This window comes from Scleropages formosus, chromosome 5 (genome assembly GCF_900964775.1).
Source record: "Scleropages formosus chromosome 5, fSclFor1.1, whole genome shotgun sequence".
In the NCBI taxonomy this organism is placed as follows: Eukaryota; Metazoa; Chordata; class Actinopteri; order Osteoglossiformes; family Osteoglossidae; genus Scleropages; species Scleropages formosus.
This window is the reverse complement of record NC_041810.1, coordinates 839,087-854,079: the sequence shown is the minus strand read 5'-3', so window position 1 is coordinate 854,079 and position 14,993 is coordinate 839,087. Positions and strand designations below refer to the sequence as shown.

Below are 14,993 nucleotides of genomic sequence, written 5' to 3'. Positions count from 1 at the left end.
CATGATGGGAAATGCACTAAACAACAACGCGTACGGTGCAGGACTTCGCGGTGAACGTCTCCGTCGTTTGCCAGTGGACGGGCAAAGTGTCCTGGGCTCCGGGTCGCGGTGCGGTGTCGCTGCAAACGCGGTTAAACAACGTCAAGAGCCGTACGGTGTAAGTAGAGCTCTGCGAAGTTGAAGATGGACGGAAAGACAGACAGAGAGAGAGAGAGAGAGAGAGAGAGACGGCAGAACGACCGGCCAGACTGAGCGCGCCTCCAGCCGAGCAGGGGGCACCAGAGCACGTCCCACGGCCGACCAGGTAGCTCCTCTTCCTCCTCGCCCAGGGCCCCACACAACAGGCCGCCTCCTCCAAACAATAATAAAATGGCCACTTCTCGTGCTGACCGTCTTCCCAACTTTCCCGAAGGGACTGGGGGCGGGAAACGCGCAGCCACGCGCTGAAACTCACCTCGTGTCAGCAGACAAACCGTTGCAAGCAGCACGAGCGCGAGCCGCAGCAGCTCGCCGCTCCGCACCACGGCGCCCATCTTCCTGCCTTTTCTCCGCACGCGCCGCCGCTCCTCCCGCTCAGCGCTGGGATCTCATCGCTCGCGCTCGACGCGCGCCCGGCTCCTTTTTCCGCCTCCCCTAGAATCAGCGTGTCCCACAATCGCAACGCTCCGTTCAGAGCTCGTCACTTAGTGGCCGGAGTGGCTGTCGGCTCCATTGCGCGCTCCTCGTTCACTCGTCGTCCTCGAGGCTCGGTGGCGCTACTATTCCAAATCCCTCATTCCGCAGCCTGAGCGCGACAACGCGCAACCTCTCGATCCATCTCCTTCCGCCAGCTGAGGGGGGGAACTCTCGGCCTCCCCTCCCCCTATTCTCCTCAGTCCGCGTCGCTCCGGAACCCGACCGCGCGCTATTGTTACAGCCGCTCACACGCGTTCCCCCTCTGCGCGGGGTCGCTTGCGTTTTACTCCGTAATACAATGAATAAAGTAGGGACTGATGAAACGGGTGGAGAGGTTTTCGGAAAGGGATAAACTAAGACCACAACAACAATTATTGTTAAGGAAAAGCATGCATTCCGAAGGGACTAGTTTCTCGGGACGTGGTCGGTGGTTCGGCTCGGGAAAGGAGCCCCGTGACCCCGCGCGGTGCGAATGGCGCGGAGTCTGCCGCTGTTTCTGAAGCGAAATAAGTCTTACACAGAGCGCTGCCTCCACACATGTGGTACATGTCTTCATATTAATATCGCCTCACAAAGAGCATCATAAAAGCAATCCGAATCCTGCTTTGGCTGTCCGGCCACGTATCTCGAACATTGTCGTCACCATTGGTGGTCTTCAGACAGACGTGTAAACTTACGTATATGTTAAACACATAACATGATAGTAATGTATATTTTGCTGCCAATCAATGAGTCTGTAAAAACATAAAGTTTAAACGCAACAATTTTTTCTGAGTGAAAGATTGTGTTTCCTCAGGCTTCAGCTGGAAAAGGACCCCCCCCCCCCCAACCTAAAGAAATCATAATTTGTTTTTTTTATCAGTGCATGGCCAGAACAGTTTTGAAGAAGTGTTGTTTTTTTGCTTCTGCTTGTTGCCAAGAGCGACTTAAATCACATCACAGAGTGGACAATTTTCTGTGGAAAAGTTACAAATATTAAAAAGGGATATGTGTGGAGGTAACTTCACAGAGGCCCAGTCTCCTAATGCTTCAGGTGGCATGGTCAATAACTTCTAAGACTGGCTGCCCCTGACACTGTTGGACTAAACAAAGTGATGCCTTGCAACATCGGTGGCGCCACAGGGTGGTCAGTCTGAGAACTTAATGACTGCACACATATATTAATTCACTGTGTAAGCCCACAACCTGACTGCGGTGAAGTAGCCCAAACGATTGGTTTAAATCAACGCATTCTCTTTCCTTGGGCTCAGTTACCAGGCGATTCCAAACTGAAAGGGGCTGAAACATGTGTGGGTCCTCCCTCCTCCACTAAAGAGAACCTCCCTCTACTGTTCCATGTTGCTGAATCACCGATGTTCACAACACGCCCCAAGGAAGGCACTTCATTCAGTGCAGAATTTCACACTCCGGCTATCTGCCCCCCCTTACACTACCAAACTACATATGAAAATATTTACGATCACTCGTTGTATGAGCAAAGGTGACACACACAGCTCTCTGTAACATTTACCCTTCTCAAGGGTAAAACAGCAGCACCCTTCTAGGCTGTTTTTGATACCAGTCCACTTCACCGATCATCAGATATCCTGCTTTTCCATTCAAAGTTTGTTGTTTGAAAACTCAAACAAAACACAATAATGAAAAGGTTTATTGTAAAATCACATCTTAACAATAATTACTATCTCATACTCAAAATTCTATAAATAATTTAAGAAAACTACACCAAACTTGTACATGGTCACCTACATTGTGACATCATCTACCAAATTATACATGCTTTAAAGAACTGACTCAAGTTTATCAAACATCCTAAACAGTGATTGTGCATTTCTTTTTAAAAAAAATTGTTCACATAGTATTGTGCGGACATTGATCGAGGAACAAGTCAGAAAGCAAACAATGTGCGTCTTCCTCACTGATTCGTTTTCTTGGTGACTGTTGCCATCCTGTGGTGAAAGACTATATATTACATCACTGTGCAAGAGGATTCTAGTCTAACCAGTTCAATTTTTACATCCTCCTTTCTCTGCTGTCACTCAAACACACATATGCACGCATACATATTTATGAATAAATTATCACTAGCAAAATAGTGTGCAATCAGTGAACGCTACCTATGTGGACAGTACACAAAACTTAGTATATATTGTGTGGGAATTGCGTCAGATCTTAATAACCTTTTTTTCCTTCATACCTTTCAGCTGATAGTCACCGATAAAGATCTGTGAATAACTTAGCAAAATGTTAACAAAGACAAAGAAAAGACAGTTGTTTTATAATGACTGGTTTGTCTGTTTCCAGTCAAAACATCACAGAACATAGCAGGGTATGAATAAAAACAATACAAAAAACCACAAATGATGTGGCTTGTTGGATCACTTGCAGATGATCTATATGACATATCCTACAGCAGTTATTATTTAATTGTATTCTATGCAGTTGTAACAAATAATATGGCATATTTCACTAGTCACCCAATTTTCCATTCCTTTACCAGATTTCAAGTTACCTGAGCGTAAGGAAAAGAGGTATTGCTGCGTCTTTATTCCTTTTTTCTTTGGCCCTTCTAAGAAGCTTCCCTATTCTGTTTTATTAGTGGGTTTGTCTAAATGAACCACACTGATCTTTTACTGTCATTTTAAAAAACAGACAAGAAGGTATCCAAGTGAGCGATTCTCCATAAAAAAAAGGTTTTTGCATGTGACGGTTGTGCTCCCTCGCTGTGGCTCCTTCTGCTGCGGGCCTTCTTACACATCATAGTACAGGTCGTTGAGTTCCAGGCGTGTGTACTGCCGTCGGTTGAACGACTCCATCGCCTTCCTTCCCACCAGTGCAATGGCCAGAGTCAGGAACACCAGTCCAACGACCACAGTCACCTCAAGGCTGCTCTTCAGCCTCCCTTGGTGGTCGCTGCGTCTTCTGGGCGGGTTTGCATGAGCTGGGTTCGAGCTGGGCGGCACTGGGTGGACATAGCCTGCTGCCTTGTGCTCGGGTTTTTTGTCCGGGTTTCTCGGGGCAGTATGGGTGGCTGTGCTCACTGCTGTGAGTTTCACTGTAGATGCAGAGGACATCACTGTCACGACCTTTGGGGCCAAGGTCACCGGCCGTGCTGTGGTCCTCATATGTGTCTTGGGTTTCCTGCTCCCTGCTTTGTGTGGGCCACCAGATGGTCTCACTGCACTACTGGGCTTCGCAGGATTGGGCAGAAGTCTGACTGGCAGCGCCGTGCCTCCAGTAGCTGAACCTTGACTTGTACTGTGCTCAGCTGTCTTTGTGCCCTCTTTTCTTGCAGCTTTATTGCGGTTTTTCCCAGTTACATTTACTGCTTTTATCGCAGTTATGGCTGCAGCTGTCTGTACTCCTGATTTTGACAAAGTGGCTCCTGCTGTTAAGGTTTGCGTGTTTGTAATATGACCTTTTTTAGCTGTTACGCTTTTTAATATTTGCATTTCTGTCGAGGTGGCCGGATGTTCAGTTAATGCCATGATTTTACTTGTTACCTGCATAGGAATGAAACTCCTGGTTGGTTTTGTGATAATCGTGGTTACTTGTATAGTAGTTGCTCTCTCACTAGTAGTAGCTGTTGTAGGAAGAGTGGTTAGAGTAGCTGTAGTAGTAGTTGTAGGAAAAGTCCTAGCAGTAGCAGTAGTTGTAGATTGTGTACTAGAAGTAGTGGGCGTCAATGGTGTTATGGTCAAAGAAAAGGGTTTTCTAAAAACAGTACTAGTTTTAGTTGCCTGGGTAGTAGTCATAGTGTTTTGCAGGGCTGTGGTAACAAACGCACCTGGCTGTGTTGTAGTGGTTATGGAAGTAGCAGTAATAGCACTACTAATAGTTGGTTGAGTAGCACTTGTCACAGCTCTTGCTGCAGTACTTGTTGATCGTGCGGTATTAGTGGCTGGTTGTGTTGTAGTAGCGGTCAGTGGTGAGGTAGCAGTGGATAATGATGTCACTGTGGTTCTTGTTTGTCTTACTGTAGTGGATAATGACATCATAATGGTGGCTAGCAGTGTGGTAGTAGTGGCTGGTTTTTTAGTAATAGGGGTTAATGATGTCATGGTAGTGGTTGGTTGTGTGTTTCTAGTGGGTAATAATTTCATAATAGTGATTTGTTCAGTGTTACTGGTGGATAGTGATACTGTAGCAGTGGTTGGTTGTGTGTTACTAGTAGATAATGATGTCATTGTGGTTGGCTGCACTTTACTAGTAGATAATGATATTATAGTGGTTGGCTGCACTTTACTAGTAGATAATGATGTTATACTGGTTGGTGGTATGTTACCAGTGGATAATGATGTCATAGTAGTGATTGGTTGCATGTTAGTAGTGGATAATGATGTCACAGTAGTGGTTGGCTGAGTGTTACTAGTGGATAATGATGTCATAGTAGTAGTTGGTTGTCTTGTTGTCATGGTTGCAGTTGTTAGATGGTTCTTGGATGGATAATCCAAACCTACGAAAAATGAAAAACATGTACAGTACATTCAATGAGCAAAAAAAAAAAATTAGAAATAATAAACAAAATGTTCACATGTTTATGTCTTAAAACTGGCCTTTAGTGAGATATACTTAAAGCAGGGAGAAAAAAACAAAAAAAATGTGACTGCAGAAAGTTCAGTCTAATATTTAGACCAATTGTGCAATAAAAAACAATAATACATCTAAAAATCCACATTTCTGTATAAGGCATGTTCGTATCACAGTTCAGCAATCTTAACTGTAATTGCATAGTACTTACATTTACACTGCACTTCACAATAGGTAAAAAAAGAGATATTCCATTTTATAGCTATGTATTGCAAAATCTGCTTAGAGCTGCATACGCAGTAAAATATTTCAATAATCCTAGCACAGAAGTTAGACTCATTTGGAAAAGGTCAAAAAATTATGTTGCCTACAAACAAACATTTGGTTTAATTTCATAATGGCTCTTTATTAAATAAAAATTTAAAACTGAATAAATAAATAAGAGTAGCATAAGTACAGGAGGCTTCTAGGACCAACTGTGCTTTCTGGATATATTTATAGTTACTCAAACTGCCAACTGTCACCTGGCAACATCTTTTACCATCTCAACAGCGTAGATCTGTAACAGATAATCTACCACGACAGCATTGTGTAATACTAGCAAAATTTTTAAAAAGTGTCACAACATTCAGCCTGAAAAATATAAACCGACTGTGAATGTAGCCCAATCAAGAAGCAAATGAATGTTTTTACCTTTTAAAATGTTATAGGTGTTCACGCCAGTCATCGGAATTAAAGGACAGTCGTCTTGTCTCTCACAGTGGAATAAATAGCAGTTCTCACTTCCAGCTGGTTTGTCTGGTTTGTACACAGCCCAGTTGCACTTAAAACCTGGAGAAAATCAAGACACTCAGAGAGGACTGTTTTTTTTTTTCTTTTTTTTTACATTTATAGGTTATTAATTAAAGTAGGTGGTCTTTGTTTGGCTGAGCCTTGTCCTCCTTGTTGAAATCATTAGCAGGGAATCATTAAGTTGCACTGATGGTGTAACTCGCTTCACACTCTTCACTTCTTACAAGAGACTCCACATCACAATGGTCTTGGCTGCTTAAGTGGTCACCGGAACTGGATGGATGTGTAGATAATTCACTCCATCACACCTTCCAAGCCTTCCCTGTAAATAACAGTACTGGTGTGCAGTGTTTACGGTATTCATAGTTTAGTACTTACACTGACTCTATTACTCAACTGTTTTTGTGTATGTGAAATGTGTCTTAGCTATTCAGGCACCTTCTTGGGAGCAGCAGTCGAGGAGACAGGCCTGCTGGGATGGACTGGCGTGCGCGTCCAACACCGTTGACTTCGCCAGGAAGGCCGCGCTGGCATTGACGATCAGATCAGGGTGAACTTTGGAGAAGCACTGCTCGGCAGCGGTTGCCGAGGAGGAGGCAGAGGCCCACAGGAGAGCTGCGTGGAGCAGCAGGCTCGCTGCCATCGCCCGAGCCTGGGAGCTGGACACAGCAAGGGCCACAAGATCGGCTCTCAGAGGCCGTGCGGGGAAGCGGTAGCAGCAAGCAGATCCAGACAGGTCCTGAGAAAGTGTGCACATTAGCATTTCCAAAACAAAAATACTTCTATTGCTTTAATAGTTTCTGAAACATAGTTCATACAAAAAATCAGGGGGAAAAAAAATCTGGTACATAGAGTTATGAACATTTCAATGATAAAAATGTTGTCCAGTTTAATAATCTTTAACAGCATTTTCCCCACAGTCTTATTTTCTAACATTTGTCTGATGCACAGCAAAAGTGACCAGTGTTTCCCATTCTTCCCATTAGCTGGCAGCAAAATTATCTCAGAAGTTATAGGAACAAAATCAAGGTAAAGGACCACCTTCATTCTATGTGTTTCCTTGTTTTATGTGTTCGTAGCTATTTGAGCGCTCCTGATTTCGGTGATTAATAACAAGATGAGGAATGCTGCACCCATTGATGGTATGGATCAATAAACAGCCTTCACTGGACAGAGTTATGCAGAGAGTTTTTATTTTTTTACTTTCAGTCATTTTTAAATTGGTTTTAACGTTAATGTAGAGCGGGGTGTGGTGGCGAGGCAGGTTTAGCCAGTGCCCGCTGTGTGGCAGGTCTGGGGTTCAAGCCCTGCTTGGGGTGCCTTGCGATGGACTAGCGTCACGTCCTGGGTGTGTTCCCTCCCCCATTGGCCTTGCGCCCTGTGTTGCTGGGTTAGGCTCCGGTTTGCTGTGACCCCACTTAGGACAAGCGGTTGTTGACAATGCATGGACGTTAATGTACATTAAAGTTAATAAAGATGTTAAAATGAAAAGTCTTAATGTAGTTATATACAAGGTTTTTACATTATCTTACCTGTAAATAAATCAAGACGTGTTTTATTAAGTTCTTACTGACTCAACAATAAAATAAAAGCGGTTAATGAAAGTATGAGGGTGTGAGTGTAAATATTAAAGTTGAAAGCGTCCAGAAGCTGACAAACGTCAGACGCGTTTATATCATTGATGATTCGACAGCACGGAATTGGACATCGTGGAGATGACTCCGTGTTATCTTCAGAGATTTTAAACGAGGTTTAATTTTAATTGAGTCTGAAGTTAATAAAAAAATAATTCAACAAAAGTGTCACACTGCAAATGTAGTGTTTTACCTCGTCTCGTGCCGTATGCTTCTGGGACACAGCAGAACACTGCAACCCTGCACTGGAAAACAGGATATCGATCATGTATGGATGGGAAATGTTAGAGTACTTTCTCAATCTATTACAGCTTTTTCAGATGTTTTTTTTAAATTTTACCAAACCTAACCTGTTAAAAACCGGGTGGAGAGTGTCGCAGCACTTTCCACAGAGATGGCTGCGGGCAGGAGGCTGGCGAGAGAAGCGTGCGTGTGTGTGTGTGTGTGTGTGTGTGTGTGTGTGTGTGTGTGTGTGTGTGTGTGTGTGTGTGTGTGTGTGTGTGTGTGTGTGTGTGTGTGCGCGCTCACCAAGGGCAGCTTCTTGTCAGCACTCTTCCATGGGCTGGGATGAACACACACCCAGTGCTGCAGCTCGGCACCTTGACCTCGACACCTCTGGATCAAACTTCGTCCTGCCTCGCTAACACACCAAGAGCGCTGCCGAGAACGACACAAACAACAGCGACAATAAGCACTATCGTTACAGTGTTATTCTTATTATTAAAGCCATAACAATTTGGGGGGGGGGGGGTGTGCCCCCAACCTTCATTGTGGCTTAATTTGTTCCTTCATCATTTATATGTTACTCCATTGAGTATTATTGCTAATGTTTCTGGTCCAAAAACCCAGTTTTTGCTACTGCTTATTATCCTTATTGTCATTGTCCGGCCTTCTGTCATTACATGAACATTTTTCATTATTCATGATGTACTGTATTATAACTACATAGTATGTGTACGAACACAAAGCAGTGTTGCTCGTCGCGCGCACACGCTTCACATGATGATGATGATGAAGGCAGGCAGCCATATACATCAAAAAATATACCAGATGTGGCTCGAGTTGGCAAGAGGAGCAGAAATAATATCTCCGTGGATGGTGTTGTGTTCCATAGATTTCTTTATCGTAGGTCGCTTCGTGTTATGTATCAACGTACAGATATTATAATTTATACATAGGCTCGAGGCTGATGTGTGCACGGCACACAAAGAAAAATCTACACTCTACACATATTCTATACACGATATAAATCTGTTACACAACAACGTCAATCATGGGACGGTTAGGGTACGGATTCCGTACCACAGCCCTTTCCCACACTCGACGATTATAATGAGGCAAAAAAAAATCGCTTACAGAGACGTTAACACACTCACTGACACTCATACAAGCGGATATACTGTGTGTAATATAAAATATGTAATATTATAGAATATACAGTATATACAAATGAATGCGGAGGGGCACCTTGTTGTCCTTGTCGGAGAGTGTGACACTGACAGCAGCAGCGCGCGTCCCACCACGGTTCCACCATCTTCTTCTTATCTCCAGCAACAGCAGCCTCTCCACATTTTGCTCCTCTCTCTTCTCGTCACGAAAGTGACACTAACTGACTAAACACAAGAAGAGCAGCAGCACGACAAGAATAACCCGGCAGCCGAGGCGGGGGCGCCGCGCCGCGCGCACACGGACGGACCGACACGGCAAAAAAGACGCTGCTGCGGCCACTGACTCTTGACTGCGATCGGATGTTGCTTCGGAGGAGCGCGAGCGTGTGTGTGAGCGTGAGCGTGAGCGTGAGCGAGCGCGCGCGCTGGCTGTCCCACCTCTCCTTCCTCGAGCACGTGCGCACCTGCCCAGCACCCGAAGCGCGACACGAACTGAACCCCACCGTTCGGACCGGTACCTGAGGCTGAGAGCGCGGCGCGCGGCCACGTGCTCCCGCCACCGAGCTCGTTCCCCCGCCGCGCAGAACAAAGAGAAGCGCGCGGAGGAGGAGGAGGAGGAAGAGGAGCGGCCGCTTTTCCGTACAAAACCTGCCCTTCGCTTTCACTTCATTTTTTGCACTTTAGTTTTATGAAGTGAAAACAGACCCTGCGGATACAAGGAATGAGTCCGTTTCTCCGACAGTGCTGACCGTAACTGTAAAGTTAAGCTCCACCGTCTGTGGGCCGTGTGCTGTCGCGTGGAAAACACACCGCGTACGAAAGAGTGTTGTACACAGCAGTGTAAACTGTGTGTGTGAATGTGCGCAGTAACAGAAATACACACACACACACACACACACACACACACATTTTCAGAACCGCTTGTCCCTTACGGGGTCACGGGGAACCGGAGCCTACCCGGCAACACAGGGCGGAAGGCCGGAGGGGGAAGGGGACACACCCAGGACAGGACGCCAGTCCGTCGCAAGGCACCCCAAGCGGGACTTGAACCCCAGACCCACCGGAGAGCAGGACTGCGGTCCAACCCACTGCGCCACCGCACCCCCCCCGTAACAGAAATACTGTACATTATATACTCAAACATGCACGTACAATGGATGTATCAAATGGATCAGGACACAAAATCCAAGACAAGTCTTATTGGGGACGAGGAGAACAGGTTTAAATTTAAAATAGAAAAAAGACAGGATTTGTCATTTCAAAACAAGGCCTTCTTCATTTCATATTGTTGGATTCCACTCTTGCTTCAGGGTACAGAATATCTTGAATTCCTGCTAAATGTACTCAGTTCCATTTTGCGGTTTAGTGTCTCTCATGAGTCAGTGCAGGTCTCACTGAGCACTTTGCACCTCTTCCATTTCCACATCTTGGTCGGCTGTGGTCTTCTTTTTCTTCCTGGATGCAGAAGAAGGAGCTTTTTTCACTGGTGCCGCTTCCGCTATTATGGAAAAAACATCAAGTTGGGCTATTTTAAATGACACGCGTAATCCCGACATAACAGGCACAAAAATTATAATACGATTTGTGTGACTAAAGTCATTCACCTATGCAGTGCCAAAGAGATCTAGCAAAAGCATGTTTAAAACGGGTAATATTTAAAGAACGTTACATAATGATACCCATTATCCATTATCTTTCTATTTCTACATGTAAAATACATACAAGTACACTGGTTGCCTTTGTGACAAACACTGAAATAACTATACACAGATATTTACATTTATTAATTTAGCTGATGCTTTTCTCCAAAGCAACTTACAATGTTAAGGTTACAATTATTTACCCAGTTATACAGGTGGGTCATTTTACTGGAGCAATTCAGGGTAAGTACCTTGTTCAAGCCAGGTACTACAGCCGGAGGTGAGACTCAAACCTACAACCTTTGGGTCCAAAGGCAGTCACGCTAACCACTGTCCCCTAATTAACTAGATAAATAAACTAAAAAATGTATTTTCTTCACTGCTGCTGAGTGAAATTTGATACAATCCATCTGCAGAAAAACAGTTTCTGGGAACAGCACACAGCAGGAAACTTCTTAATTAAAAAGAAATAAAAACTTAATGGAAAAAAAAATTAAAATAAAACTCACAAAACAATCATCTGAATGTACATATGCACATAGATCTATCTCAGCTCATATAATACGTCAGCCAGACATAAGAAGCGTTGCACATGACCCAGACTCAGTTCCCCCTCTGGCAAAGTTTGCAAAGCAGGCCCTTGTTTCTATGTGTTTTACAGCACTCATTATCCATTTCTTTAATTTTTTTAATTGACTTAAATGTATGTTCCTTAAAAAAAAAAAAAACGCATATGGAGACATTTCTATTTTCACTTTAAATTAGTTATAATTTTAATGTACTGTAGCTCAAAGTTAATAAAACATGTAAAAATGTAAAAGTTTTACAATGTATTAACAGAACCCATCTTCTAAATATTCTAGGGAGCTCTGTATTATAAACCTTAATGGTTTTGTAGATAAAGCTGAAAGTGGTCAAAAGTTTACAAATGGTGGACATGCTTATGCGAAGATCAGTCAATTAGGATTGAAGAGGAGTTTGTGATAACCATGCATTTTCAACTGAAATTTAATTTTAACATATTTTGAAGTTTGGCACTTCATCAGCTGTACTACAACCAAACCACATACACACGAACAGAATCTGCAATTATTACTGACTAGTCTCCTTTACATCTGAAATTTTCTATGTGAAACATTTTTCCATCTTCTTCGCACCACCGAGATCAAGATTTTATTAAACTGGTGCCCCACAGCTTTGCCATCACTTCACCGACAATACTTTTTCACCCTGTCATTACCGTTTTTCCTTCTCAAGGAAATCTATTGTAGGCTCTTTTCCTGACATGCTATGGAGCTGTGGAAAGTGTTTAAAAACAAAAAATATACACAGTTTTTACAAATATACTTTTTCCAGAATGCTTACCAGATCAACTTCATCAAGTGGAGATCTCAAAACAAAATTGTGACAAATGTAGCTATAAACTTCTCTTTTTTTTAAAAAAATTTCCTAAGTTCTATTGTGGCCGGCAAGCGTACTATCCAGAGAGAGATATGAAGAGCTCCATTGACTGGAAATAATCCCATGGTAAATACACTCACTGAGCACTTTACTGGGAGCACGATACCAGTACTGGGTAGGGCCTCCCTTTGCTCTCAGAACAGCCTCAATTCTTCATGGAATGAATTCTACAAGATGTTGGATACATTTCCTTGAAAGCATTCTGGTCCATGTTGACATGATTGCATCATGCAATTTCTGCAGATTCGTCAGCTGTGCATTCTTACAGCAAATCTCCCGTTTTACCACTTCCCAAAGCGTTCAACTGGACTCACATCTGGTGACTGGCAAGGCCACTGAAGAACCCTGAACTTATTGTCATGTTCATGAAACCAGTTTGAGATGACTTTTGCTTTGTCACATGGTGCATTATCATGCTGGAAGTAGCCATTAGAAGATGGGTAAATTGTGGCTATAAAGGGATGGTCAGCAACAATACTTAGATAGGGTGTGGCATCCCTCTGCTATTGTAGCCCATCCGCTTCAAGGTTCGACATGTTGTGTATTCTGAGAAGCTTTTCTGCTCACCACAGTTGTAAAGAGTGATTATCTAAATTACCATAGCCTTTCTGTCAGCTCAAACCATTCTGGTCATTCTCCTCTGACCTCTCCCATCAACAAGGTGTTTCGGTACGAAGAACTGCCACTCACTGGATGGTTTTTGTTTCTCGCACCATTATGAGTAAACTCTAGAGACTGTTGTGCATCAAAATCCCAGGATCCCAGCAGTTAGAGAAATACTCAAACCAGACCGTCTGGCACCAACAATCATGCCACGGTCAAAATCACACAAATCACATTTTTCTCCCATTCTGGTGTTTGATGTGAACATTAACTGAAACTCCTGACCTGTACCCGGATGATTTTATGCTTTGCGCTGCTGCCATATGACTGGTTGATTAAATTATTGCATGAATAAGCAGGTGTACAGGTGTTCCTAATAAGTGCTTGGCGAGTTTACACGCTTCATGATATGTATAAAATGAGCTTGACAACATGTGCCTAACTCTCAAGTCACCTTCCACAGATGCTTTCTCACGCTCCATGTGTTGTAACTGTTTGATCAGCTTGCGGCGCTTCTTTCCTGATAGAGTGATATTTGCTCGCGGACTGGAACTAAGGGGAAAGAAAAAGTTAAAGATTCATGGAATGTGGGCATTTTTTATATTCACAGTATAATTACTTCCTACAGCAATAATGTAGATAGAATATAGTTCACATGTTTCATTGCTTAAGATAAATGACGAACTTTGACAATAAAAAAAATCCTTAATGCTAGTAAATTCTCTGTGCACTAAATTAAATCCAACAGTAGTCAATAACATATTTTGAGCGTTAATCTTTAAGAAATACTTTTGTGTACGTGGAAAAACAAAAGCAGTGCATTGTGTTAATCTAGCGTGAGCCAATTTCTCACAGAGCAAGCTATGAAAATTATTCCTTTTCATTACTTTATGACAGATAAAAAGGTCTGAAAAAGTTGTAGTGTGGCTAAGAAGTAGCATAAACGTAAACTATATCTTCAGCTGTACCGTTTGCAAACTGTATAACGTTACCTTTATTGGTTTCTGAGTGATATTCACCGTTCTCTCATGTTTGGTAATGTTTTGTGTTTCCCAGGGAAGAAATACTTACACTCTCTTCTTTAGGTGATGAACAGTAATGAGTCCTTTGTCAACTACTGCTCCTACAATTTTGTGCTTATGCCGCTTTTCCTTTGACAACGTTCGCCTGCGTTTAAAAAGTTTTTTTCCAAGTTCCTACAGGAATAAAAGAAACATTAAACATGTAGGTGCACAATTAATGATAGTAATAGCAGGTTCATGTGACTAGTAGGAGTGAATAGTGCACTATCCAAACCCCATGGTAACAGAGCAGGTACTCAGCCAGCAGGTGGTGTAGTGGTTAGGGCTGCTGCTGCTGCTTTGCAATAGAAGAAGTCCATACTCTATTCAACTTGATTAAAGTACTTACCCCAAACTGCTACTATAGAAATACCCCACTACATAAATGGTTGTGTCATTGTAAAGTTGATTAATCTTGTAAGTCAAATACAAGGTAGGGTTATTTAGCACAGTCAGCTGCGCATATATCACTGACTTTGGTAATGCAGGCACCACTGTAGTGTTGAAGTTCATAAGAAAACAAAAGGCATGTGCGGAAATGCACCTAAAACAACCGCCAGACTAATTTCTTTACGTTTTTTAATTAATGTCAGAAAATTTGTGAACATGATCATGATCATGCCATGCGATCATCATGGTTTAAAAAAAAGTCTCACTCGCTGATCGGTTAAAAACTGAAATAATTCAATCATAACTTCGCCAATTTATTTCTCAGGGCACATACTAAGAGAATCAATATTGAAATTAACATCAATACAGAAGACACTAACTTAAAGTCCTTTAAACTTACAGTTTTCGGTCTGTTAATCTTGCCTCCTGGAGCCATGCTTGCTACACGTGCCGCCTCTTCCGGTTTTCATCCTCTGTTTTTCAGTGGTTAGCATGCTATGCGATCCTATACTACTATTGGCTGTCTTGGTTGCCAATCACAAATGATCGTCCACTTATATGAGTGTTGGACGGAGGGGCGTACTTAAGTGCATGAGAGGGTATAATACTATACTCATCAGTAATTACATATGCGTTACCATTTTGCCCGAATAGAAAAATCAAATACGAAAATAAAAATGAAAGAAAAATCCAGTATTTAAAAAAATAATGATCATTATATTTTTTTACAGTTAATAAAGTTAATTTTTTAACAACCAAAACTTTGGGCGGCACAATGGCGCAGCAGGTAGGCCTGGTATGTCCTGCCTGGACTTTGGATTT

At 42.9% G+C, this 14,993-nt stretch overlaps 2 protein-coding genes across 3 annotated transcripts; both read right to left on the bottom strand.

Moving 5' to 3' along the window:
* Nucleotides 1–2,541: 2,541 nt before the first annotated feature.
* Nucleotides 2,542–9,204, bottom strand: LOC108942561 (mucin-5AC-like). 2 transcript variants are annotated; one of them, XM_018765978.2, is made up of 6 exons: nucleotides 9,096–9,204; nucleotides 8,157–8,285; nucleotides 7,822–7,873; nucleotides 6,433–6,733; nucleotides 5,896–6,033; nucleotides 2,542–5,128 (listed from the first exon to the last, which is right to left on the bottom strand). In XM_018765978.2, exons 4-6 carry the CDS (start codon nucleotides 6,635–6,637, stop codon nucleotides 3,423–3,425), a joined length of 2,049 nt encoding a protein of 682 aa, XP_018621494.1. In that variant the 5' UTR covers nucleotides 6,638–6,733; nucleotides 7,822–7,873; nucleotides 8,157–8,285; nucleotides 9,096–9,204; the 3' UTR covers nucleotides 2,542–3,422. The 2 variants fall into 2 exon arrangements, with proteins under 2 accessions (XP_018621494.1, XP_018621495.1); XM_018765979.2 differs by having other exon boundaries at nucleotides 7,822–7,868.
* A 1,018-nt stretch (nucleotides 9,205–10,222) lies between these two features.
* LOC108942563 (uncharacterized protein C11orf98 homolog) lies at nucleotides 10,223–14,633 on the bottom strand. Its single transcript, XM_018765980.1, has 4 exons — nucleotides 14,572–14,633; nucleotides 13,792–13,916; nucleotides 13,175–13,272; nucleotides 10,223–10,514 (listed from the first exon to the last, which is right to left on the bottom strand). The coding sequence occupies exons 1-4, from the start codon at nucleotides 14,605–14,607 to the stop codon at nucleotides 10,408–10,410; spliced, it is 366 nt and encodes a 121-aa protein (XP_018621496.1). The 5' UTR covers nucleotides 14,608–14,633; the 3' UTR covers nucleotides 10,223–10,407.
* Nucleotides 14,634–14,993: the final 360 nt, after the last annotated feature.